At 36.6% G+C, this 24,878-nt stretch overlaps 1 protein-coding gene across 1 annotated transcript in view; it reads right to left on the bottom strand.

The window, feature by feature from the left end:
• Window positions 1-1,782: 1,782 nt before the first annotated feature.
• Window positions 1,783-24,878, bottom strand: part of UBE3C (ubiquitin protein ligase E3C) — a 79,319-nt gene continuing 56,223 nt past the window's right edge. Inside the window, exons 19-23 of the mRNA XM_009558309.2 lie at window positions 19,590-19,802; window positions 12,529-12,717; window positions 12,365-12,431; window positions 11,236-11,366; window positions 1,783-5,638 (exon numbers count right to left, since the gene is read on the bottom strand). Of these exons, the coding sequence (XP_009556604.2) occupies window positions 5,468-5,638; window positions 11,236-11,366; window positions 12,365-12,431; window positions 12,529-12,717; window positions 19,590-19,802 (771 nt within the window). The 3' untranslated portion in view covers window positions 1,783-5,467. The remainder of the gene's footprint in view (window positions 5,639-11,235; window positions 11,367-12,364; window positions 12,432-12,528; window positions 12,718-19,589; window positions 19,803-24,878) is intronic.

Here is a 24,878-nt window from a genome sequence, read left to right on the forward strand (position 1 = left end):
CAGCATTATTCCTGGAATGAATTTCCATATACCTCAAAATCTGCAGCTCTTCTAAGAGATATAGCCCTCATGAATGAAACACTGACACTGATAGCGAGATGGAGTAAAGCTGAGCCGAGAGGTTTGCTTTCAAACAAAGTCATGCCTCAAGATAGAAAAAATGGACAGTCAAACATTTTCTACAGCAAACAGCCCAGGAAAGAAAGCAATGAAACTAAGAAATCTTTCTCAAGACCTCAATACACTTCTAGTCCTGTCCAGAGTTCTGCATACAGAGAGAAGTAAACCCATGCAAGAGTACAGGCAGGAGGTCGGTCACTGAAAGCAGCTTAGTAGAAAACAACCCAGGGGTTCTGGAAGGCAAGTTGAAGTTGAACCAGCACAGTGTTCTTCCAGCAGAGGCAGCCAACAGCATCGTGGCCTCTGTTAGGAGGGGCATTGCCAGCAGGTTGAGGGAGGCCATTACTCTTTGCTCAGCACTGGTGAGGCACATCTAGGATGTGGGGTCCAGTTCTGGGCTCCCCGGTACAAAAGAGATGGACGTGCTGGAAAGACTCCGGTGCAGGGTCAGAAATATGAGTAAGGGTTGTGGAGCATCTGTCATAGGAGGAGAGGCTGAGATATCTGGGGTTGTTCAGCCTGGAGAAGGCTGATACTCCTCTTTGCAGTGCCCGGTGACAGGACAAGAGGCAATGGGCACAAGCTGGAATACAAGGAATTGTGTGTAAACCTGATAAAAAATGTTTTATTGTAAACGTAATTGAGCACTGGATCAGGTTGCCCAGAGAGGTTGAGGAGTCTTCACCCATGGCAACATTCAAAACTCCATGGAGCAAGGACCTGAGCGACCTGCTCTGGGTGACTCTGCTTTGAGCCGAGTGTTGTGGTAGGTGATTTCCAGACATTCCTGCTGACCTCAACTGTTCCGTGTTCTTTAAAATGGATTCACTTCTGCATGACTTTTTGCCTTGTGTCATCTCTCTATACACATCCCAAATTTTATGAGCTTTCCAGACTACCAGATACATATTGAAAGCCAGGCAAGACACTGGGCGTTTGTCTTCCATTCATGCTATGAATTATAAAGTGCTCTGCAAGAGGACTTTTTCTGTTCCATTTACTACACTTTTAGTGGCAGCTACACTAAAGGATATATAGTGCTTTTTGTAAGTATTCCAAAATAAACATGGACAATACTAACTTTGTAAGCACTACTGTGGAACTAAAAGCGTCTTTAGCTATGGAAATAAGAGAAAAGCAAAGGGAAGCATATGATTGTCATTATCAAAGAAGATAAAAATTAAATTACACCTTCAAAGGGGCCCACGTATGTGCTAAATCATAGAATCACTGAATGGTTTGGGTTGGAGGAAACTTAAAGATCATCCAATTCCAGAAAATTCATCAAGTTCCAGAAGAATCTGAAAGACAATCTGTTTGCTGACAGAGCAGCATTCTTCACTATAAATTAGTCTCAGTTTTTTAATCCAAGGAGGGAGTTTTGTTCTTTTCAAAGACTCTGGAGGGAGTTTGAAAGAGACACTGAAATACAACTAAACCTTACAGTCACAGTTTGACTGACACAGTGGAAGCTACAGAGCTCAAAAACTGAAGTTACAGATCATCCAGAAGCAGTGGTAACTTCAAGACCAACAAAGAGTCAATATTAGCTTCCCTTTCAGAACCTACTTAGTACTACCGATCTTTAGCAAGTGAATGTCAAATTTACTGCAATCCATGAAAGAAAAGTGTTTCTGCAAAGCTTCAAGAAAACTCAAATTATTTTATTCACAAAAGCAGAAGTCAATAAAAATATAGATATCCTGATCAGTTTTACAGACCATGTTCATTTCTTCTCTCCTTCACTGACAGGCAAAGCATCATGAAAAAAAATAGGAACAAGCATTTACATCACAAACCATTATTAACACAGATTCATGTAAATAAGCAGATGTTTTAAAGTTTTTGCATATAATTATAAATACAAAAAAAATTACAGCTCCAACAAAACATTCCACAAAACCCAACTCTGTTGTTTTTTCCTTTTTGTTTTTCTGCTGTACTAGTTTTCAGTGGTGAACAGAGTTATGTGCTGTCTCACTGGCATTTAAAAAACAGGTTTTCAGTTAAACTGAAATTTAGCATAAGCTCACTGCACTTCTTAAATTCCAAACCCCTTTATAGATCACATTAGGATGTTTGTGCTACATTACCCAAGTGATGCCAAAACAACCTGTCCACATTGCTACTAACAGCATCAGGAAGCCCGTTTTTTTAAATTATGGAGCATCCCCCACAAAAATAGCTGAAGATATCAGCTTCAAATCAAACTTCTGTCAGCTCAGTGTTTACATATGAAGGTGGAACCTAATCTATCCTCTTTTGTAGACATGAATTCTCTCTAGAAATCACGAATAAATTTTGTGAAATTTATACATATCTGGCTTTCACGGTCATGATGGAAGACAACTGAGATTAAGGAACAAGGCCAATAACTTCTGTTTGGTTTTGTTTTGGTTTCATCCAGCCAGCAGGACTAAACCCACGTCCGGAAAAATTCTCACCAAGATAAACAGACCAAGTGCTACTTCTATTTTTTTTTAATTCTGCTTTTATGCCTTTTAACTTGGGAGAGAGATGAAGAATTTGCAACTTCTTCCACTTTGACAAAAATGTTTTTAAACAATTTGCAAAATTATAAATAAAAAAAAAAATGAAAGCAAAAACCAAACAGAAAATGCTGTTATGTTTCAAAAAGTAAGTACTGAAATAGGAGGACAAAACACTGAGGTACAGAAATTGACTTTAAGGAAGGGTTATCTTGCACAGAAAACAACTGCAAACCCATAATCACTACTGTCATAATTCTGATGATCAAAATCTACAAGAGTATTTCAGGTTACTTGCATGCAGAGCACTTCCTGTCTCTGCCTACCTAAACTCTGGGAGCATCGCAACTGGGAGAAAGTTTGCTCTTCTTTTAAAAAAACAGAAAATCCATTTTCATATATAAACAATTCTTGCTACATAAGAGCTATAAGAGATCATTTAGACCACCTAGCTCCTTAGGACATGACTAACTATACCTATATTTTACCTTTATCTCCTGTTCCTAAAAATATCCAGCAATGAATTGCTGAAAAGCAGGGACTCATGCTTCATCCTGACTATACGAAAACAGCTGACAGTCAGAACTGAAAGCACTCGCTGCCAAAGGAAAGCCTTACCCTCCTCTTATTGCAGTTTGGATACTGACAGTGGTGTAAGCTGCTGCAGCACAGATTTCCAGCTGCCTACCTGCACAATGAAAGCTGGGCTATGATCCCAGTGACTTGAGTGTGTCAGAATGTCATAATACACAGAATATACAAAACAAGATTATTGAGAACTATCTATTATAGGAATAAAATGTCAGAGTACTTGCAACAAACTCAAATTCTCTACTCAAGTTTTCTGCAACAGTGCGAATCTTGCAATCCCATGACTACACCAATCTGCAACTCGCGCTTCCCTCAGCCTGCCCTCACTCTTGAACTTGCATTCGTGGTAACAGACAGGAATAGTGCACACCGTCTCCTTTTACAGAAGCAGAAAGAGTACATCACTGGTCATGATTACTTGGCATGATTCCAACACAATCTTAAAAACATGAATATTTAATAGAAAATTTAAATTTAATTTTACAAAATACAGGTGCAACACTGCCCATTGTCGCATAATAATGGAATTGAATAATAATTTCAAAATATTTAAAGCATTACATTCTAAAATAAATAATGCTATCTAAAAGACATCTTCAGGTTTTGCAATTAGGAGACAGTTCGACTATTACTGATCTCTTTCTCAATTTCTTTACAAGTTTCATAATTTATGTAGAAAAATATACAAGAAAAGAATTTTGGGATAAGGAATAGGTTGGGAATGTAACATTAAACATAAATAAAAAGCCTAATGCAAATCAGAAAAGAAAACCAATTGTTTTATTTCTGTACATCAAAACTACAAAGAGTGTTTTAACACTTCATTTATTACCCAAATAAAGGAATTATACATTTTTATATGGTTACTAGTAAACATCTGAAAATCCCTCAGTTTCCCCACATTTAAAACGATATTGCTGGTTACTGCTTATTAAATACGAAATCATACAGAGTTTCCAGTAACAGCACAACATTTTTTTGCATAAGAGATGAATACATATTCAATTGTGAATTTTGGTGATTTAAAGTATAAAACTGAAGTTCAGAAGGATGCATTTATGAATCTTACAGTTTGAACTACAATTCCTTTTTGAAATTGACTGCAGTTCGTGTACATACCCAACAATGTGCCTACTACGAGAGGATCAGTTCCTTCCCTGTGAAAGCAAATTTTTTCCCAGGTATCAAATTCTATAAAGCAGCATATTCCCACCTACTTTTCTTTGCAGAGATACTGCAGGCAGATGGATATAAAACCTGTTTAATCACAGAAAATATAATGGATTTGACTAGTCTCTACTGCACAGGTATGGTATTTAAGATGGAAAGAAATGACAGAGAAAAGGAATGTGAACACCACAGGCTCCAAGCATAAAAGATAAAGCCTGATAACTTTGGTTCAAATAACTTTAATAGCTGTTACATGTATATTTTTCCCAAATGATGACTTTTGTATGTATCATGTATGCAATAGGAGCCTGATACATTAAAAAAAAGAAATCTGTACAGATACAAAAGACAGAACAGAGAAAACATGGACAGTCACACCCATTCACCACAGTGTTCAAGTGATAATGACGCAGCCAAAGGTTGAACTTAAAAGAATGCAAATCTGATTCCTCCAAGGTATTTCAGAAACCACAAATGGAATATTCAAAACATTTTATCTCAGTGCCTACCATCTCGAGGGAAGGTAGTATAAACCAAAATCAGTTCTGCAACAACTATGATTTGTAAACAATTCTACAATGTAAGTAAAGATGTTAGGTTATTGGTAATGAGCATTTTCATCCTCTCAGTTCTGGGGTATCTGCAAACATCTGCTTCACTTCCATCTAAAAGACTAATGACAGGATGTTATCCGAGTCTCATCCCAATGCGCTGCACAGTACACAACTTTACTGCCAGTTTGTGAAATTATTTATGTTTGAACAGCACAAAGCCAAAGCTTCATCTTTGGTTAATTTCACTGAGATGTCACTGTTCTTTAAATGTGCTCTTTCTTCACGTAAACACAGAAAACAGCCACACTGCACACAGCATTCATTTTTTTTGAATCATAAAGCAGTGTCAATGTAATATTAATTAATGAAAGCTAACTAAGAAATTGTGTTTAAAAATGAAACCTACTCGAGGGTATTTGATAAGACACAAGAGCTGCAGAAATCTAGACAGAATTCCCTTAAAACTGCTTGAGTATGGGTGCTGCTTATAGAGTAGGCACTGGTTAGTTCTCTGCAGATCATCCAAATAAGCATCAGTTCAACTCAGCTCAGTTCAAATCCAGCAGCACATTCAATGGCATAGAGAAGCTTGCTTCGCATAAGATTTTCGTCATAAAACTCGGGGAGCTTCAGCAAATTCATGCAGGTACTGGCAGTAGGCAGCCTGTCTAAATCAGATCCTCCATTGTGAATGCAAAATGCAGGATATAACTCCTGAAAAAGACAACAGAAGAAAACAGATCAGAAAACACAAGCCAAATCCTACCCTGTAACAGCTGGCACAGGCTTCTAGTAAATAAATCATTAGATTAAAACTTGTCACAATGACATATTTAAATGGCATTTTCTTTCATTCCTGCTGGGCCCAAAAGCATTCTTGAATTGTGTAGTGCCTCTCTCTACCTTGTCCCCTCCAAGATCTATTAATTTGCCAAACACAAAGCAATTTATTTGGCTCTAAGGAGAAAATAATAATGTGTTATTGTTCACACACTCTATTCTACAAATTTACAGTGCGACAAAAACAGTGAAAACACAGAATAAAAAAAGTAATACAGCAGCACACAAGAAAATTTGTTATTGTATTTGGGAGAAACAGCTGGGATTCACAACTTCAGACTCCCCTTGCAAAGCCTCCCGTCTGCCCATGTATGCTGTTTATTCTATAGAAACAGGAAAATTATGGGTTCTTGCCACACTGAAGTTTTCTAACAGTGAAATACACGCTGAACATATGGAGCAATAGACCACTAGCAGTAACAGAGGTAACGGGATGAGGGTGTTCTGTCAGGTTTGAATGACATGTAATATTTATCATCGTATAATGACATGGCTTCTTCTGAGAATTATACTTTGTTTTTTTTCTTTCCAGGCAGAGAAGACATTGTTTCTGTAAACACAAAAATCTCAAAAAAGGCAATTTTGCTCTAGCTAATGCAGTGACATGTTATGCCAGTTACAACATTCTTCTGTTAAAGAGTTTGAAAGTATTCCAATTTTATGCACAAATTCTATAGGAGCATTTACTTGTCATGTTGAAGTGATGCTCTGAGAAGAAAGAGGATGAATGAGTGACCAGATTTGTAAAAAGTAATTCTTCTTGTCAAAGAACAAATTTTATAAAGTTACAGTACTATATCAAGTTCTCTCCATGATATCCAAAAAATCCCTCCCAAACAAACAATGATCAAACGTATGCTTTAAGTGTTTTTTTCTTTTAGAGCTCCAGTTTGTTAGCATACCCAAGATATACAAAACAAATTCAAGTGGATGAGTATCAAGCCATCATTTTCTTTCTACTCCTCACAATATACAATGGTATTTTCTTTGTTAAACTCAGTTGTCTGTTACAATGCTAAAAGCATTTCTTGCCCTAAAGGGATTTCTGTCTATACTAATCTTTCAGCAAGACTGCAATTTATGAATTTCAAAACAAACAATACTAATGATTTCAGTTTATCTGATCATGTTAAGATTAAGCAAGTATTTACACTACTGTGGTCTAGAGCTCTGAATCAGTAAGTACTTTATAGTCCCCAAATACAAATCCAACTTTATTTAAAGCAATTATACTCCATGTTTCTTCACAGAGTGATTAGAAAGTCACTCAGCTGTTATAGGGATGAAATTGATGTGTATAGTGACTCTGTAATGATATAAAACTGTCAAACCTGATTATTATTCTGATGGAGAACTACTGATCTAAGGAAGAGGTTTTTAAGACGTTTTGTATGCAATATTTAATTGTTTCAGTAATACCTGATTTTTTTCTTCTGAGGAAGAGTATACTGAAGAGTATATTTATTTGTTACGTCTAAAGCACTGCTTATGCTGGCAAAAAAGTATTCATTTTATCTTGCCTGAGGTAAAACAGGTCTGATTTTAGAAACTGGGGAAAAAATCCCAGCTCTAAAGGCAGAAGGTCAATTAGATTCTAAGCTAAATTATTGTTCAAATGGAGGCCTTAAAAAGTATTTCATGGCTAAAATGCTGCATTTTTAGTATTCCTTTCAAAATGGTAATTGAATTCCCCTACTTTAGCTTTAAAAATGGAAAAATGAAGTTCTAAATTGAAATGTCATGCCAAGGGCACCATTTGTTGCATAATTAAATACTGTACAGCGGGAAACTGCAATAGTTTGGAAGTGAAAAGTATCATCAATTTATTATGTGACCTGATTGGAACTTAACAATTTTCAACCATCCTTTAATGATTTTTTTTTTGTCCCTAACACTCACATTTATTAAACTTATTAAACTTTAATTAGCTTTAGTAAATGTTATTCTGAGCCTGAATCTGGCAGTTAAAGTTTAAAGTTTTTATACTGTGCAAGGCTAGACTGTGCCTTCTATAAGCTACAAATGTGAAGACATTCCCTTATCTTAAATTAGGATGCACTGACTTTAAGAAAATGTGAAAGTTCCACAGTATAAAGCATACAGAAGATTTCAGAGTGAGAATAAGAGACTACGTTCCCCTCAGAAAAATGTAGTACAAGAAAGCTGAAGAGGGACTATTCATAAAGGCTTGTGGTGACAGGACGAGAGGCAATGGGTATAAACTGGAGAAGGGCAGATTTAGACTAGACATTAGGAAGAATTTCTTCACCATGAGAGTGGTGAGAAACTGGAACAAGTTGCCAAGGGAAGTTGTGAATGCCCCACCCCTGGAGGTGTTCAAGGACAGGTTGGATGGGGCCTTGGGCAGCCTGATCTAGTAGGAAGTGTCCCTGCCCATGGCAGGGGGTTTGGAACTAGATGATCTTTAAGGTCCCTTCCAACCCAAACTATTCTATGATTAAAACATAAACAAACACTGGATGTAGCTTGTGTTAAATGTCTACCATCAAAATACATATATATATATTCAGACAGTTATTTGGCTGGCGACACTCAGCACTCCTGAGGCTTTGCACTCTTCACCTTCAAAGCTCTAAACAACACACCATCACAGGCTTACATGACATTATTGCTGATGACAATGCCAGTTACCGACTTCCTTTTCTGGCAAACATTTCCTGGCAAAACCCTGGTTTGTTGGTAAATCCATGTTAACAAGATACTACTGCAAGCGCTGTGTAAGTGCTGACATAACTTGTGCTCAGTGCTGCCCAGCAAAGCAGCAGTAATGGCTTTTTACTCTGTTTTCTGTTGCCAAGGCTGTTGCATATGGCTGAGCTTGCAGTCTGTCTTACAGTGAATGAATCTTTTAACTTATTGCTATCATGCTGAAAATTTGATGACTGTTTTAGGTCCGTTTTTTCCTAGCCAAGTATGTTAAAAATCAGGTCTGATTTTTAACTGTCTCCCAAGTACAAACACACACTTCAACTTTCCACATTTGGCTTCGCTACATCCTGTTTCTGAAGTGTCACAGTCATCCTTAATATTTTTAGACTTTTGATTCATTTCCTCCATCTCCTCAAATGTCATGCAGCCTACCTTGTAGCTGGGTAGCTACATCTGCATTTCCTGCTCTTCCCTTGTAATTAAAAATGATGACAACAAATGGAGACTTCTCTTTGTTTCCACACAACTGTTTCCTAATTCTTCCTTCACTACATGGCTGATGTGCACTCTTCTATCTAGGTTTCATCCCACAGTTTTCCAATTGTTCTTCCTACTGTCCTACAAAATCCTGTGTGTTGCGGAGTGCTGTACAGTGATATTGGAGATATAGGAGATATGATATAGGAGAGTTTAAAAGAGATGCTCGCAAACTTCTAAACAATCACAGAAATCAATCAATGAATACCCTAGATAAGATTCATGTGATTAAATAGCCATCTCTGCTGTCTCCGTATCCAAATCTAGTCACCCCAGGCTCTCTTTATTGATAAAGGGGATCTAGCTAGTGCAATCTAAGAAATTATTCACTTCATCCTGAACCAGATACATAGAACGGTCAGAAAAATCACCAACTGAAAGTGCTCATTCCTCTCCTAGATGCCTACAAAAGAAGTGTAGCTGAGCTAAGGATTATAGATATTTCAGTTGGTGGATATGATGCCTATCCACATGCTAACAGCATCACACAGCACTTGCTACAGCAGCTGAAGGGATTATGCAAAGAGTGAGACTGCACAGCGGTTTACAGAATGCCTGTACCAAAACGATGACACACTACAGCGGCACTGCTGCATACCAGTGTCAGCTTACAAAGAAAGAGGAAAACAAACAAAAGGACTGGAGAAGCAACAGAACATGAAGCTGCAGCATGAAAGAACAGATGGAAGTCAAGGGCAAAGAGCTATGTTCCCCTGCAGAATGTGGCACTGGAAACAACTTTTACACTTCAAAATCACTCTGCAGCCTGGATAAATAAGCACTTTAAGCTACTGGGAGCATTCTTTCATCACACCCAGCAACTGACCCACATATTAGTCTATGACAATCCACATATGCTTTTATATACGCAAATATTTTTATATTCTATATGTTTCTATATATTTTGTGCCTGAGATCACTGTGATTTCAATAGTGGAGTGTCTTCTTGTTTGTTTTCCAGAGGAAAACTGTATTTATGAATTAAATCATCAACAGCTTGAAAATTCTAGAACAAATTTTGTTTAATTCAGTAAGAGTAAACAGTGATAAGGTACTACAAATATCTAAGTTGTGTGTGTGGAAGAGGAAGGTGGAAGAGGAAGGTGGGTTTTCCATTTTATTATTTACTTCTGACATCTTTATTATGTGTCACCCCCAGCATATGCACAGGAAAAAGCCCAGTTCCTAGAGGTGAGAAGAAAGTTTTGTGGCATTTTTCTTTGAAGTATTTTTTAAATGCTGATAACCTTCCCCACTGAAACAATCCCCCCCCTCAAGGCCACCAGAATGAACTTTCACAATATGATTCAAGAAAAAAATTGTGCAGAATTCCAAGTATATTGTTTCCACCTCCAGACTATTATGTATATCCAAATTCCTTGTTCCTATATAAAATGTAGTTAAATATAAATCTATCCCTGAAGTATTTTTGTAATGAGAGAATGTTCATTCAACACCAGTTATTTTACAAAGCAGCTAATAAACCACTGTGCTATAGGGGATGGTGTTTGCTATGAAGCCATTTACTCTCTTATTTTCTTAAGGAAAAGCATTAAATATTCCCACAATGCAGAGCACATGAAGATCATGGCTAATTCTTAGGCAGAATTTTTGCAGCCCAGCTGAAACTCAAGGCAAGAATACCCCCATAATTTAGCTTCAAAACATCTTCGACTTGCCTAGGCCTCTCTTTAATTTTATAAGCTATAGACAAAAGTCTTCTTCGTACTTAAACTTCATTGTAAACAGTAATCTAAAAATAGCATCAAAATACTTAGATATAGAAAGTAATGAGCTGTGACTCTAGAAGCAGAATAATGGTGAAGGAAAGAAAATACATGTCTCGCTTCAAATGGTAAATTTAATAGCTCCAAATGTAATACCTGTTTTTATATCCTAAATCCTCTTTTGCCTGATTTTAAAGATGTTATTCTTAACTCAGCTTCTTCCTTGAAACTGGTAGCAATACTGCTTCTGTACAGTAACATGAAACAGCAGCAAGGATCTTCCAGGACAAAGAGTGAGCTCTCTACTCAATGTGGTTTTAGGCATATTAAATTTTTCAGTTAAAAGAGAAAACAACAGAACAACATTGAAATATTTAAAAACTATACACGTTATATGTTCAAGTGCAAATATTGAAGCTGTTTCTGCAGTCACAAAGGAACATTCCTCTCAAATTGTAAATGCCTACAGACAAGAAAAGCTTTTATCATAAGCTGTTGTATTTACAAGAACTTGCCAGAAGTCAGGAAAACAAATACCTTAAAACCCAGCAGAGGCGGTCGAGAGCAGCTTGTCACAAACTTGAGGAGTTTGCGTTTCTCTTCATCAGTGAAGCTTTCTACAACTCTCCAGAATATTTTAATTACAGGATGGTCTGCTGTGTAGCCACCTATAATTTACAGGTAGAATCGTTTTATGAAAGAAAACATCTTCAGAAAACCTAGCAACAACCTTGTAAAGTTTAGGGAAAATATCACAGCCAGCAGGCTTATGTTGCTGACTTCCAGCATCTATAGATCTGTCCAACCACTGCATTTTGAGTTTCTCATTCATTGCTTACCTATGGCTACTCTCTCCCTCAGCTTTTTAACTGCAGATTTCTTCACTGAATCCTACTTGTTTATCTTACATTAATTTTATTTAGTATAGCAGCATTTTGAGTTTCTCATTCATTGCTTTCCTATGGCTACTCTCTCCCTCAGCTATTTAACTGCAGATTTCTTCACTGAATCCTACTTGTTTATCTTCCATTAATTTTATTTAGTATAGCATTTACCTAGTAACTTTGGATTACTGCTTTTTACTCCAAGAGTCTGCAAAATCAGCAAGACTCGGGATGTTATTTAATGAATTAACTTACCCTGAAGTAAGTTCAGATGTGAACTGATGATATAGCAGCTACTTTCTGATTACACTCATGACAAATGCAGGGAAAAATGAAACAAGATACTTTGCATTTCTCGTAAGAAAAAACTATGAGCTCTCCAGACTGTCTGAGAAACACCAAGTATACGAATATGGTGATAGAAACAAATATCCAAATGTCATTTGCAGACTTATTTTCAGAGCAACCAGACACAACTATTGACTAACATCCGTTTAGAAAAGAGACGTACGTTTCTTCTAATTATCCATCTATAAGTTCGTATTTAAGTGTGTGGATAAAATAAACTGCACACTTATATTTCCCAGCATTTATAAATTTAGTTGGATTTTTACCCAATTTCCTGCAAGTCAGGCACATCTAGAGAGTCTGGCCAAAGTTAACAACAAAAGTTATCAAGAGAGACCCTACAATTTTTTTTTAAAAAAAGCTAGGATAAAAAGCATGTTTGCTTATTCCCAAGTCAGTCATAATACTTTTTTTTTAAAGTAAAATACTCTTACCTGAATAGTTTGTGAAAGATTTAAGGTCATCCAAACTAATAGGAACCTGGGCACCAGAAATCAGAACCTGATAGTGAAGGAAATTAGGTAGTTACATTACCGGCAAAAATTCACATTTATTTCTGTTCAATGAGTTTTTTTCCTGCAGTTTTAAGCAGAGATACCTGTATTTCCTGTTGATCAAACATTCGAAGCCATTCAAGATTCACAACATTGGCCAGTCCCTGACGGAAAGCAAGGCAGTGCTGTCGGATTTGTTTGTTTAACCTATAGTCTGCCACCAGATGGATGTATGCGATTCGGTTGGCGCTGGTAACAGGAATATCTTTTCCACCTGGCTTCAGCTCAACCACCTACAAACATAACAATTTTCATCATCCTGGCAAACTTTAATTCTGTGTGCTGTCACGGTAATAGAATGTTTTGCAGTTCAATTGTAAGTGACATATATATTTACAGTTTACTAGAATAGACTCGAGAATATTCATGTCAAAATAAGATAAAAGATTACAACAAGTTATTAAGGCAGATGGTTTCTTTTTACTCCTAAGAGCACATTCTATGGCATCCAGTCTTTAGACCTAGACCTCCAGCTGATCGTGTGGCCCTGTGATATATTACCAGAAAACAGATTCAGCAAAGTCAGAGCTCTTTCATAGGAGACTGTAATACTGAATTCACCACTGCAAGTCAGACAGACACAGAGGTGAAAATCTTCCCCCTGGCAAGCTCACTCCTACCTCCACTGATGCCAATAAGTGCCCTGGAAAAGAGAGTAGCCTGTACGAGCACAGAGCTCACACAGAATGTTTCCAGTTGTATTAGGAAAGCTGTGCTTGATCGGTTTGGCTCTTCTCTAACTGGAGATCGTGAATAGCGCAGGATCACATTATGATAAAAGCAATGTCTGCTGAGGCACAATCAAGATTTTGATACAAGCCTGATTCACATAAAGTATTCACAACTGCTACAGTTGAAAATCCAAATTACACATGCTCAGCACTCTCAAAAAAAGTACAAAATAAGCAAACAAAATCAAGTCTAAAACTTGTTTCTCTACCAAGAAGTTTAACTTTTGCCTTTCAAGTACACCACAATACCCCTCAGCACGGAAGAATTTTTCAAAAAATAAAAGAAGCAGACCAAAGATACGGTAATTGCATTAAGATACAAACCTGGATCAATGGTTGCTATTATTAAAGACTAAAGACCTTTATACATTCTACTCTTCACTATGTGAGGTTACTTTGAGTAGCAGCCCAACTGGAAAGCATTATTAGAGCACTAGCAGGAAGACAGCAATTTTTTAATTTTTTTTAAAAACTGCATTTCAGCTTGTGGTAACGATCACATCTTTAGACCACAAAGAATTAAATACATGATTAGCTTCTTTTATATCAGGCTACCTAATAATGTAAGCTTTTCTAGTACTAAGCAAAATGCAAATGGTAAGATTAAAAATTCATGGTGCTCTTGAACATTCAGGTTTTTACTTGATTCATAGCTTTTTAAGGCTAAAAGAGAACATTAAGATCTGTGATCCGACCTCCCAGATAACACAAGCCAGAAGATTCTGTCCAGATTCCTGTATTTAACTCAATAAATCCATCGATGAGTTAGAGCACATTTTTCAGAGAGACAGGCAATCCTGGTGTAAAGACTCCATGTGATGGAGTATTTACCACTTTCCTTGATAACCTAGAAAAACCTGAATTGCAATAGGTGTTAAAAATATGTCTTACTTCCCACTTTATTCCTTCAGCTGCAAGCTTCTTGCTTCCGTTACACTTACAGTAAAAAAACTCATCAATATGGCATCATATCTGTGTGTAGGTACAACTGACTATGCTTAAATCCTGATCCCCAAGAACTAAGGAAAATGAAGGTGTCAGTTAAGCTGACCCTTTCACATGCCCTGCACACGTTAGCTTGGTCCCTTCTGAGCAAGTCTCCTTCAATGAGAACCATGGTCACAAAAGGCAGGATAGCTTTTCTCTGAGGTTCACCCCATGGGGAGCCTAGCGCGCGAAGCAGCCTTATCTTCATTAATCTTCCAAGAGACTTTTTCACTGAACTAAAATAAGTCAGGTTCCTTTTATTTCCTCCTAAAAAATGCCCTTTCACAGAGCCTAAAAAGGTGAGAAAGCTTTCTTTTACTCATTATTTAAATTTCTGTCTGTAAATCTTTGCAGGATCAGAGCTACCAATGAGGTTCCACATAAGCAGATTGTTGTTGAGACCTCAATGCTACTAATACTTCATTCACTATCTGCCCACTTACAAATTTTCTCTATAGTTTTGCAGAACTACATAATTACTTGGGTTTTTGTCACTACCTCACCAAATACAATTCCTCTCCTTGGAGTACAGACACACTGAATTTGGCCATATTAAAGCATATTTATATTAACAAGCTTCTCTTAAGAATCCTATTTTTCCTTTTACTTTTATTTTCCTAAGTAGCAAACCTTGATTTCTGATCTATCAACACTTCTGTAGCTCCCGTTCCTCCCAAAAACTAAGATTACAGCATTCAGTTAACTAATTTTCCCAGGCTTTTCCAGCAATCTAATTATGAATTTTCAGAGTTTGCCAATGTGATATTAATTCTACCACCTTTTGTCGAAGTATCATCACATTCTGAAACAAAAGGGCTAATACAGCAGGCCTAATAAATATATTATGCCATACATTACATAAAATAGAAGGCAGAAAATAGTAACACTTATTAGCAGTAAAAACAGAGTAAATGTCAATGTCGTTCACTTCTTACTCATTCTATGTTTTCATGGCATTTTAAAGGAATTATTGTATAATTCTCACTTAATTCTAAATGTCAGGAATGATTGTTAACAGTTCCTTTTTAAAAAGGCCACAACACAATTTATTACATCTTATAAGGTTTATCAGCTCGCAATTTGTGATCCTGTGATTTTTATCCATCCAATTTTGACCACTAGATGGTGCAAAGGTAACAATACAGGTTACAGAATAGAAAGAATTATCCAAGAATAGAAAACTACCAAAAACATGCAGACTTGTGTCATTGACACGTTTTCTATTTTGCAGATGTAAGTTTAAACAATAAAAAAATCATTTGAACTCGGTTCATTATCAAAATCACATATTTCAAAAGCAATCAAATCATATATGTTATGTATTCAGATCATTACAATAACACCATAAATTCAATTCTATACTCACAAAGTTACGTCTGCAGAATAAAGGGAAAATATGAAAAAGGGATAGAAAAGTCACATAATTTAAAAAAATCTGCAAGAAAAAGTGCTTTTTAGTACTGTGGATAGAGGTGCTGCATTAGGCCTCTGGCTGCATGTTAGATACACTGGGAACTGGAGTTGCATGCACTTATGGTTATCCTGGCTATAAATTCAAATTTCTGCAGGCACATACTAAAAAATTGCTATCAACTTGCATTCATTTCAGATGATCATTTTGAGTTATTTTATCTACTACTTTGAGAATTTTCATAATAACTACATAAATGCACAAACAAAAAAACTACAGGAAAACAGTAATTAGCAGAACATATGTAAAGCAGAATTCGGAGAATTTATCTTCTGGCTTATTGATAATAATCTGTCACATGAAGTCTATTTGTAATGTGATTATGGGCAAAAAGCTGTTGTCTGCTGGTAGACAAACAATGCTAGCTGCTGTTCACAAAAAACTGGCAGTAGTAGCTGCTTCCCAAGCCAACAGAGAAAAAGGGAATATTTAGAGGGTAAAGTGGGGAATATTTCAGGAAAGAATAAGGGACCTGTCATCTAGGGATTCTTTTTTTCTGTATGAAGGCGTAAGACGCATATGTCTTACACTTCCAAAAAGTTCTCATAGTTCATCAGAATTCTTAGAGACTTGTTATCAGGACAGATGAAAATATTTTGTCTTTTCTCTTATACTCTGATCACTTTTGGTCATATCGCCCTTGAAGTTTTTCACCATTCTGAAAATAAGTTACTAAGGGTTTTCTTTCTTTCTCTGTCATCTGCCTTCCAGATGTTCAGGCAGGAGTACCAGGTAGGATGCTGCATTTGAATACCTAAGAACGCATTTGCCATAACTGTTATAAATCTGCCCGAGAAGGATCAGCCTCAACTTAAATATCTGGCTTCTGAAAATCCTCCAAAATCATTCATCTAAGCCACTGTACGCTAGTAAAGAAACTGCCAAAACAGAAACTTTCAGAATTATTTTTAAGGCCTCAAAATTTTCTCTTGGGGAAATTTAAAGGCGAAGAACTCTGCTTTAGTGAGTCAACACTTTCAGTAACAGCAGTGGCATTTACATCTGTTTAAAATGCCAAAGAAGGTGTCCCAACACCAACTTCTATACTACATGGATTTCATAGGAAGTGCTGCCCCCTGTATTACAGTGCTTCTCTATGGATTTATGGAGACATATGATTGTGTAGTCTTTTGATCATATGCAACTGTTGCTCTCCATGTAATCTCAGAAACAAATATTTGAGAAGACTCACTATAGCAGAGAACCTAACAGATCTGAAGGAAGAGCAATACATATTTGAATCTTCTTCTCTTCCCTTAGACAGGCATAAAACTTCTTCCTCACCGACACAGGGGGGAGGGAGGTCTGAAAAGAGGAGGTATTTCCTTGAATTTGTTAACCTTATTCTTGTTACAAGCCTTTTATAACCATTTTATCATCATCTAATCTACAAGATAAAAGGAAAAATAAAATCAATACACAGCTACTTGAAGGCACTTGTAACTACAGGCTGACATTCTTTTCAGGGTTTTTTACTTGCCACCATTTTATGCAGCAGATCCAACAGCTGAAATCTAGGCCTGTGTCACTGCATTAGATAGTTTTTTATCAAAAGCTAAAGCTATTTGGGGTTGGAAGATAAGGTTGATTGCATAGCTCCCCTAATTAGCAGGTCTAATGTGCAAATTATTAAGTACCTTTTTCAACTTCTGGTGAATGCACTTTGACAATAGTTTAATGGGATCTAAAAGCACATTACAGGATTGGAATCAATAAGCTGGTAATAGAATTTCTACCTTCTACTACTGACAGAGGCAATAGAGCCCCTTTTGAATGTGTCTTTCATTGTGGATAATGCTTTAGTGACACAATTGCTGGATGGACACTGTCATGAGGACAGCTATTTACAATGATAGATTTATGATGCATTTATTGGGCACTAATTTATTAGACACTAAAGTGGTTGTTTAGCTGAAAACTAGAGATAATGCACATTCAACATAAGGAGTGCAAATTGAGCTCTTTTCCCAAAGTGAATTAGCCTTACCTTGACACAATCAATTAGTATGCAATGGTTACAACAACTCAAATAACCAGACAAAATACATTTATCCATATGAGGTTTATTAAGGTAATGAAAGTAAGTATAAAAAGTAACTTGTTGCATTAAAACACAGAAGACAGTGACAAGAACCAATTAGTTCTGTTGAACTACACTAACATGCATTCTCATTAAAAGATAGTTAATATTTCATGGGTACAGTGTTCTCTCTCCAAGTATAAACATAGCAAACCAGCATCAGAATATTTAATTTAACTTACATTTCATTTAGTTACTCAGAAACTCACTATAATATTTAATCTTCCTTTTAAGGTTTTGCCAAACAATTAAAAACCAAAAGTGTTGATAATACTAGCCACAGCCCTCAGAGAATTTTAAAGAACAAATCTGGCTTCCTGGCAGGAATACACTTCCCACAAGTTTTTGTTGCAGTAAGTAAAGCTGGTAACATCTCTAATTTGAATCTCCTTATATGTTATTTCTGAGCTATTTCCTCTTTTCTATGTCCTTCTACATTATTTGTTGAAGTAGGTTCTAACTTGTGTGACTGTTTATTGAGGACGTACAGAGTAGATTTATAAAGTAAGGAATCCAAAACCTCTCCAGAAAATATTGCCTACTTCTCGTTTTAATTAGAGACATATGGCATATGTTCAATGTGAAACATTATTTGTACCAGGCAACTGCTGACTCTCCCCTTCAGCATGATTCAGAAACCCCAAATCTGAAGATAATATTCTAAAACTGAAACACAATCCAGGTTTTATGATCTTCCAAAAGGACACAAGTGAATGACAGAAGAGTAAAGTTTGACCCTTATGCTGATAAACCAGAAGTCTTAGACATCAAATTTGCTATGATTTAAACAGTAGCAGAGAACTCAAGCAAACAGTTTCCAGGACCAGCATCACAGTGGTGCTGTTGCTTCTGCAACGTGCACAGTCCCAGGATTCCCTGACCAACAGGCAAACACATGAGAACTGCCTACACATTTTTATAGTCTCTGTTTCTTCCACAAGAAACAAGGCTGAATTCAGGTGATGCTGCACATCACAATGTTGTCAGGCCTACCTTTTTGATCCAATTATTAATTAAATACCATAACCAAGTATAAGTACACCACGAGTAGTACACGATTTAAAATCCTCAAAAATGAAAGAGGAAGCATGACAAAAGACTTGAACTAAGGAGGTTAACTGTATTAGTAAATAAAGGTGAACTTCTCAAGCTCTGGTGGTAATTGATTTTCTACTATGAGTGCAAGTGATCTTTAATACTCACAACACAGCAAATTAAAGCCATAATCCAATTATATCTTACAATTGCATTAAAAACTCATACTTAAGGACCCATCTAACTGGCCTAACTTTTAGAAGCACTGAACACCTATTTCTCCTCTCTGACTCACTTGGTGTCTCAGCCCCTCAAAAAGAAAATAGGATTTAAAAAAAGAAAACACTAACATCTAACTTCAGGCCCTCTTCTTCAAAAAATCACAGCTAAAGGAGACAACACTTACCTCATAATAGAAGTTCATTAATATTTAAAACCATTCTAATTTCTAACTCCAGACAGTTCTTCTATAGTTTACAAATCAACTAACTTTTACAGCTACCTGAAGTACAACACAGAATATTTCATTCAATAAATTATTCTCAGGCAATAGAACGTTTCACATATGACTGTTAGAAAATAATCACTATAGTTTACTATTTAAATGACCAGACCTTTAAATCATCATCAAAATTTATATGTTTTTAAACACATGATTACTTACTGTCTACTCCAAATATTAAGTCAAAATCGAAATGATGCCCCAAACGCTTGTAACAGTTGTTTCTTACCATTTTCAAATTAAAAAATGAATTAGTAGGGGTAGGAATATAAAAGGAAAAAAGCGAAAGCCATCCTTACCTGTGCTTCCCCAAGATCATTATTTACCACCGTGAAGTTTAGTCCAAGTTCTTCTACATCTCCTTCATAGCTCTTAAGAAAAAGCAAGTTTTTATACATTTCTGGATCTAATGAAGCCAAATGATGAATGTCAACATCAGCACTTGTCCCCAGTAACTTTGAGAGGAAAAAACTAGCAAATGGTAGCTCCACCAGCATATTTTCATACAGAGCCTGAAAAACAAAGCAATTAAAAGCACATTACATTTTTTATTGTCGTACATGCTGGACTTCTTAAAGTTATGGTCTATTTCTGAATATTCTGGCAATTCCTTCTTAATTTGGTGCTTGAATAGGATCTTCTGGTATGACAATAGCCCAGATGGTGCACAGACTTAAAAATACTCAACTGAAATTTGAAATTTGAATACCCTTGTGAAATACGAAGTTACTATATTGTACAAATTAATTATGTGGCGATTTAAAAGGTGAGGTCACTGCTTATCTGTCAGTATCTTCTTGTCCAAAGTACCACAGCAAACAGGAAGTGCACCAATAGCATTGACTGGCAAGGAAGGCAAGGTTTGCTGAAGGACAGTACAACTCCATCAAGAATGTCTTCCAGAAAAATTAGCACCTCTACCACTAGCACTGTCATACACAATACATTCCATTCGATATCAATTGCTACATGTGAAATAGCCTGCCCGTTAAAAGTAACTATGTAAAAATAGTACATCTTAAATTAATCCAAATAAGCTGTTTCTCTTGCATGTTACAGAGATTCAAGAGCTGTACAGTTTTCATGAATTCTACTGCTTTATGGCATTACAGAACCACTTGTTTGGAAAAGATCTTTCAGATGATCAAGTCGAACCATACCTGTCCAGTACTAAACCATATCCCTGAGCACTCCATCTACTCATCTTTTAAATATCTCCAGGGATGGTGACTTAACGACCTCCCTGGGCAGACTGTTCCAGTGCCTGATAAACCTTTCAGTGAAGAAATTTTTCATGATGTCTAACCTGAACCTCCCCTGGCGTAACTTAAGGCCATTTCCTCTCATCCCACTGCTTGTTACATTGGGAAGAGACCAACACTCACTTCCCTACAACCTCCTTTTAGGGAGCTGTAGACAGTGATTAGGTCTCCCCTCAGCCTCTTTTTCTCCAAGGTAAACAACCCCCATCCCCTCAGCCGCTCCTCAGAAGACTTGTTCTCCAGCCCCTTGTCCAGCTTCATTGTCCTTCTCTTGACACGCTCCAGCACCTCAGTCCCCTTCTTCTAGTGAGGGGCCCAAAACCAAACACAGTATCATCAATACATCCTAATATCCAAGCCAAGAGCTTATCAGTTATGCCTGTATTGTATGTCCAATCCTTCCTATGCCTGACACTGTTAGACCTTTCAAAAGATTACTGAACCAAAAATGAGCCTGACCTGAACTTGCAGCACTCATGAAAAATTTATTTTTACTGCAAACTGAGTTTCCTCGAGAATTTTCAAAAATGCACAGAACCCCAGCAATACCACTCTCAGCTGATCTACTGTATGACCACATTTTGATGTAACACAAAGCAATTGTGTGTAAGGAACAACTCCTTGCTGACTGGAAGAAAGTACTTATGGTAGGTCTCAAAAGGAGAGATGGAAACTTTGGAGCTAGAAAGCATGACATCATTCAGAGAAACTCTGCATTAATAAAGGAAAAATTAAAAAAAAAGGCATCTTCAACACAACAGCATTGTTTGTTCTCTTTTTACTCTTCAAGAGCAGTGTTTTGACACACTTAATTCCTCCATAATCTGCTGCAAACTTAGAAAAGGAAGTAGAATGAACCAAAAAAAAAAGGAAAAAAAGAAAAATAAGCATAGCCGTAATCATTCAATGATATTCCAACAACGACTCTAGGAAAAAGATACACAATTTCTTCAACTTCTGAAAGAACACTTCTATGAGGTGAGTTAGACCTTGCAGAAAGAAGTGAGAATAACGAGATCAAAGCCAAAGGGTGCATTATATTTAGAGCTATATGATTTATTCAAGGTGTAGAAGTCGAAATCCTCATTTGTATAGTTGACTTTAAAAGCAAACTAGAGGAATAAATCATTAATTTGCAATGTGTAAGGTCAGTGTTTGCTGTTTCTGCATTAGTAACAATAAAGCCATTGTAATTCCTTAAATATATCAAAGCTACTGGAATTTAAATGGAATTCCATCTATGACTCATAAAATGTAAATGCAGAGGTGTAATTTTTTACACCAGGCAGGTTTAAGCCTTTAGAGCATTTAATATACAAGGACTAATAAATGATAGCACTAAAAACTATGATCACATCAGCTAAATGGATTATAAATTAAATTTCCATAATGTATGCAACTGAAATACAAATCTAGACATAAATCAAGGTATTTTCTAAACACAGGTTAATTACACAAATTCAAAACCTGTCTATTTTTTATGCAAAATAATCCACTTAGCATTTTTCAAACTGGTCTTAAGTCTTAACCACTTGCAACATTTGATCCTAGAAGCCTATCAATAATTCCTTGTCAGGAAAAAACAGCAATAGGTATATTGAAGAAACTTGTACGTTGTTTTTCAAGTGCCTGTCTTTTATGAGTGTTTATTGCTAGAAATTGTGCCAAAATGATTTGAAATAAAAAGGATTAATTATAGTAGAAGCTTTTTAATATAAGTGAGTGCAGCTGCAATGCAATTAATGCAAATTGTGATGCTATCAGGAAAATAAATGTGAACAACATCACTGGCTATTTCTGTTTGCTGCCAAATAACTTCAGTAATTTACTACATTAAGAATCAATAAAAAAAATAATGCATTTCAAATGCATCACTATTAATCTTCAGGTAGTTCCAAAGTGAACATTTATAACTTCATCTAAAAACTATATAAAACATTTTTAAATAAACTAAATGGTGCAACTTGAGAATCATTTTAATTACTCCTTCTCTCAGCTAAGTGATTGCAATATTAAAAATAACATATTTTTGGAAACAAGACAAACAGTAGTTTTAATTTGTTTGAAAGTCAAGCTATCCTATAGTTCAATAAAAAATGTACTATAACTCTGGTAAATAACATCATGCTACACTTCACTTTTGTTTCAAAGAGGTAAATTACACCATTACAGCTCCAGCACTGTGCAGAGATACTGAAAAATGCTGCATACAACAGAATATAACTAAATCAAGTGAAACTTTTTCAGTTTCAATCTAGCTTCAGTCAGGACAAACTGATCAAACTACTTGTTGCTGCCAAAAGATATCATTCCACCCACTGCTGCCAGAGCGATGAAACTAAGGAGCTTGTTGATTCAAGTGGGTTTGTTTGCGAGTGGTTGGACAGCAGAGGTTATGTGAGCATTACAACAAGCTGAATAAGGTTCAAAAGATGCAGATTATTTGTACTGTACTTTGTTTGGAGTGTTGGGATTTGGGTTTGGGGTGTGGGGTGGGTGTTGGTTGACACAGGACGGACACTGAAGTTGAGCTTTCTTTCAAATTACAATCAGATCCAGCTTGCAGATATGGTTGAAACTGGGCAGAACAACAAGACTACTTGTTTAAACGGGAGTACAACCTTAGAGCAGCCAGTTGCCCATGAAAATGTATGGGAAATACCATGGATATTCTTTTTACTGCAGTTCATCTAATAGCCAAAAAGGGGAGGTTCACATTTCCTCTCTTTCCCTGTAGGGACTGTCACGAGGAACTACAAGTTACGTGATTTTAAGCTTAGTCTTCCGCCTGTTGACCCTCTGAACTGGCCTTCTACAACATCAACATAAAATAGGCAGAAGCCCAGCATCAGTGACAGGCAAGGGAATAGCGACCACCTCTAACAGAGGTAACCACCTGCTGGATTAATTAGCTGCAATACGAAGCTGCACTGTCAGATGATCCTTATCTATGTACTTCAGTACAATATAAGGTTCCACTCTCCCCACAGAAGCAGTCCTTTTTTATTCTTCCAGAAGTCAATGAGCAACAACACTGGCAAAAGAAACTGGCTTGCTGTTGGAGGGAGGCAACTTCTGTTTGTCTGTAAGTCAGAAGTTCCTGCTCATGCACTGTTTCAAGAGATGAAAGTCAGCAAGTTTAACTAAAGTATACTTTAAAAATATTCTCTGCTCAAACTTCAAGCACTCTCACCCACCTGCAAAAGCTTTCTTCAACTCTTACGGTCATGATCTACAGGAATGACACCATTTTATAATGAATTCTGAGAATTCACATTCCCAGCTCTCACAGCTAATGAGTCCGTTGACTTCACTGTCTCTATCCTGCAGTTCCATAAACTGCAATTGATTTATACAAAGCAAAAAATCCAGATAGGAAGTCAAGAAAGTAGAAATTGGTGGTCGAATATGACATTAGACTTCTAGTCTCTAACATTAGATGGGGACGGGAGAACAAAAACCTTAACAGAGCCTACAGAGTCTATACATGTTTGCCTCCTCAAAAGCCTGCGAGTATTAGCTTTCCACTTTCACAAAAGTGCAATTGGCAGATGCAAGCTTGAGGCAAGAGGCCAGTCAGAAGCAGAGACAGAGATGTCTATACCAAGGGCAATCACACAGCACCATAATGCTCGTAGCATGATGCATACCCAGTAGCTAAAAAGTTACATCTGCTGAAAGGGCCAGCCTGGATTTCCCAGCACTGTTCCAAACTCATATAAGTTACAGAAGTTCTTTAGGGAAAGTTATGACACCTACAGATAATCATTAAAATAACTTGAAAGCTTCTGAAACAACTGAACAAAATAAAACAAACAAACATTATAATAAACTATTTTGGCTACTCTTCATCCAGTGTTTTCCAAAGTATCTCAAGATGCCTTGCTAGCCTTCTTTTTATATGAAAGTGGTTAAAAGATTTTTTTCTGCTAAAGGCAATTATTTCACTATGGAAGAAGTAGTATTCAGTAAAAGGAACTTCATACATTTCCCTTCCCCTGTGCGTGAATGCCTGTAGAACACACCAGAATATTAAAACCGATAAAAACAGAACGCTGACTGTGGTCAACAGGTTTTGACTTCACACACAAAGCATACAGGTAATTGCAGTCTAAAGTCTATTGTTTGTTTTTTAAATAATATTAGCTAGTTGTGATTACAATATAGTTCAACTATAACTGATTGCAACATGGACTAGCTACAAGAGCCTTTACTCAATTCAGCAACCCAGATCACAATTTGTGATCTAAAGTGAAAAAAATTATGTTCAGATACTTACGAACATACTGAATGCTTTCATTAAACACCTGTGATGTGGGGAACAAG

The sequence above is a fragment of the Cuculus canorus genome, chromosome 2, assembly GCF_017976375.1.
Source record: "Cuculus canorus isolate bCucCan1 chromosome 2, bCucCan1.pri, whole genome shotgun sequence".
In the NCBI taxonomy this organism is placed as follows: Eukaryota; Metazoa; Chordata; class Aves; order Cuculiformes; family Cuculidae; genus Cuculus; species Cuculus canorus.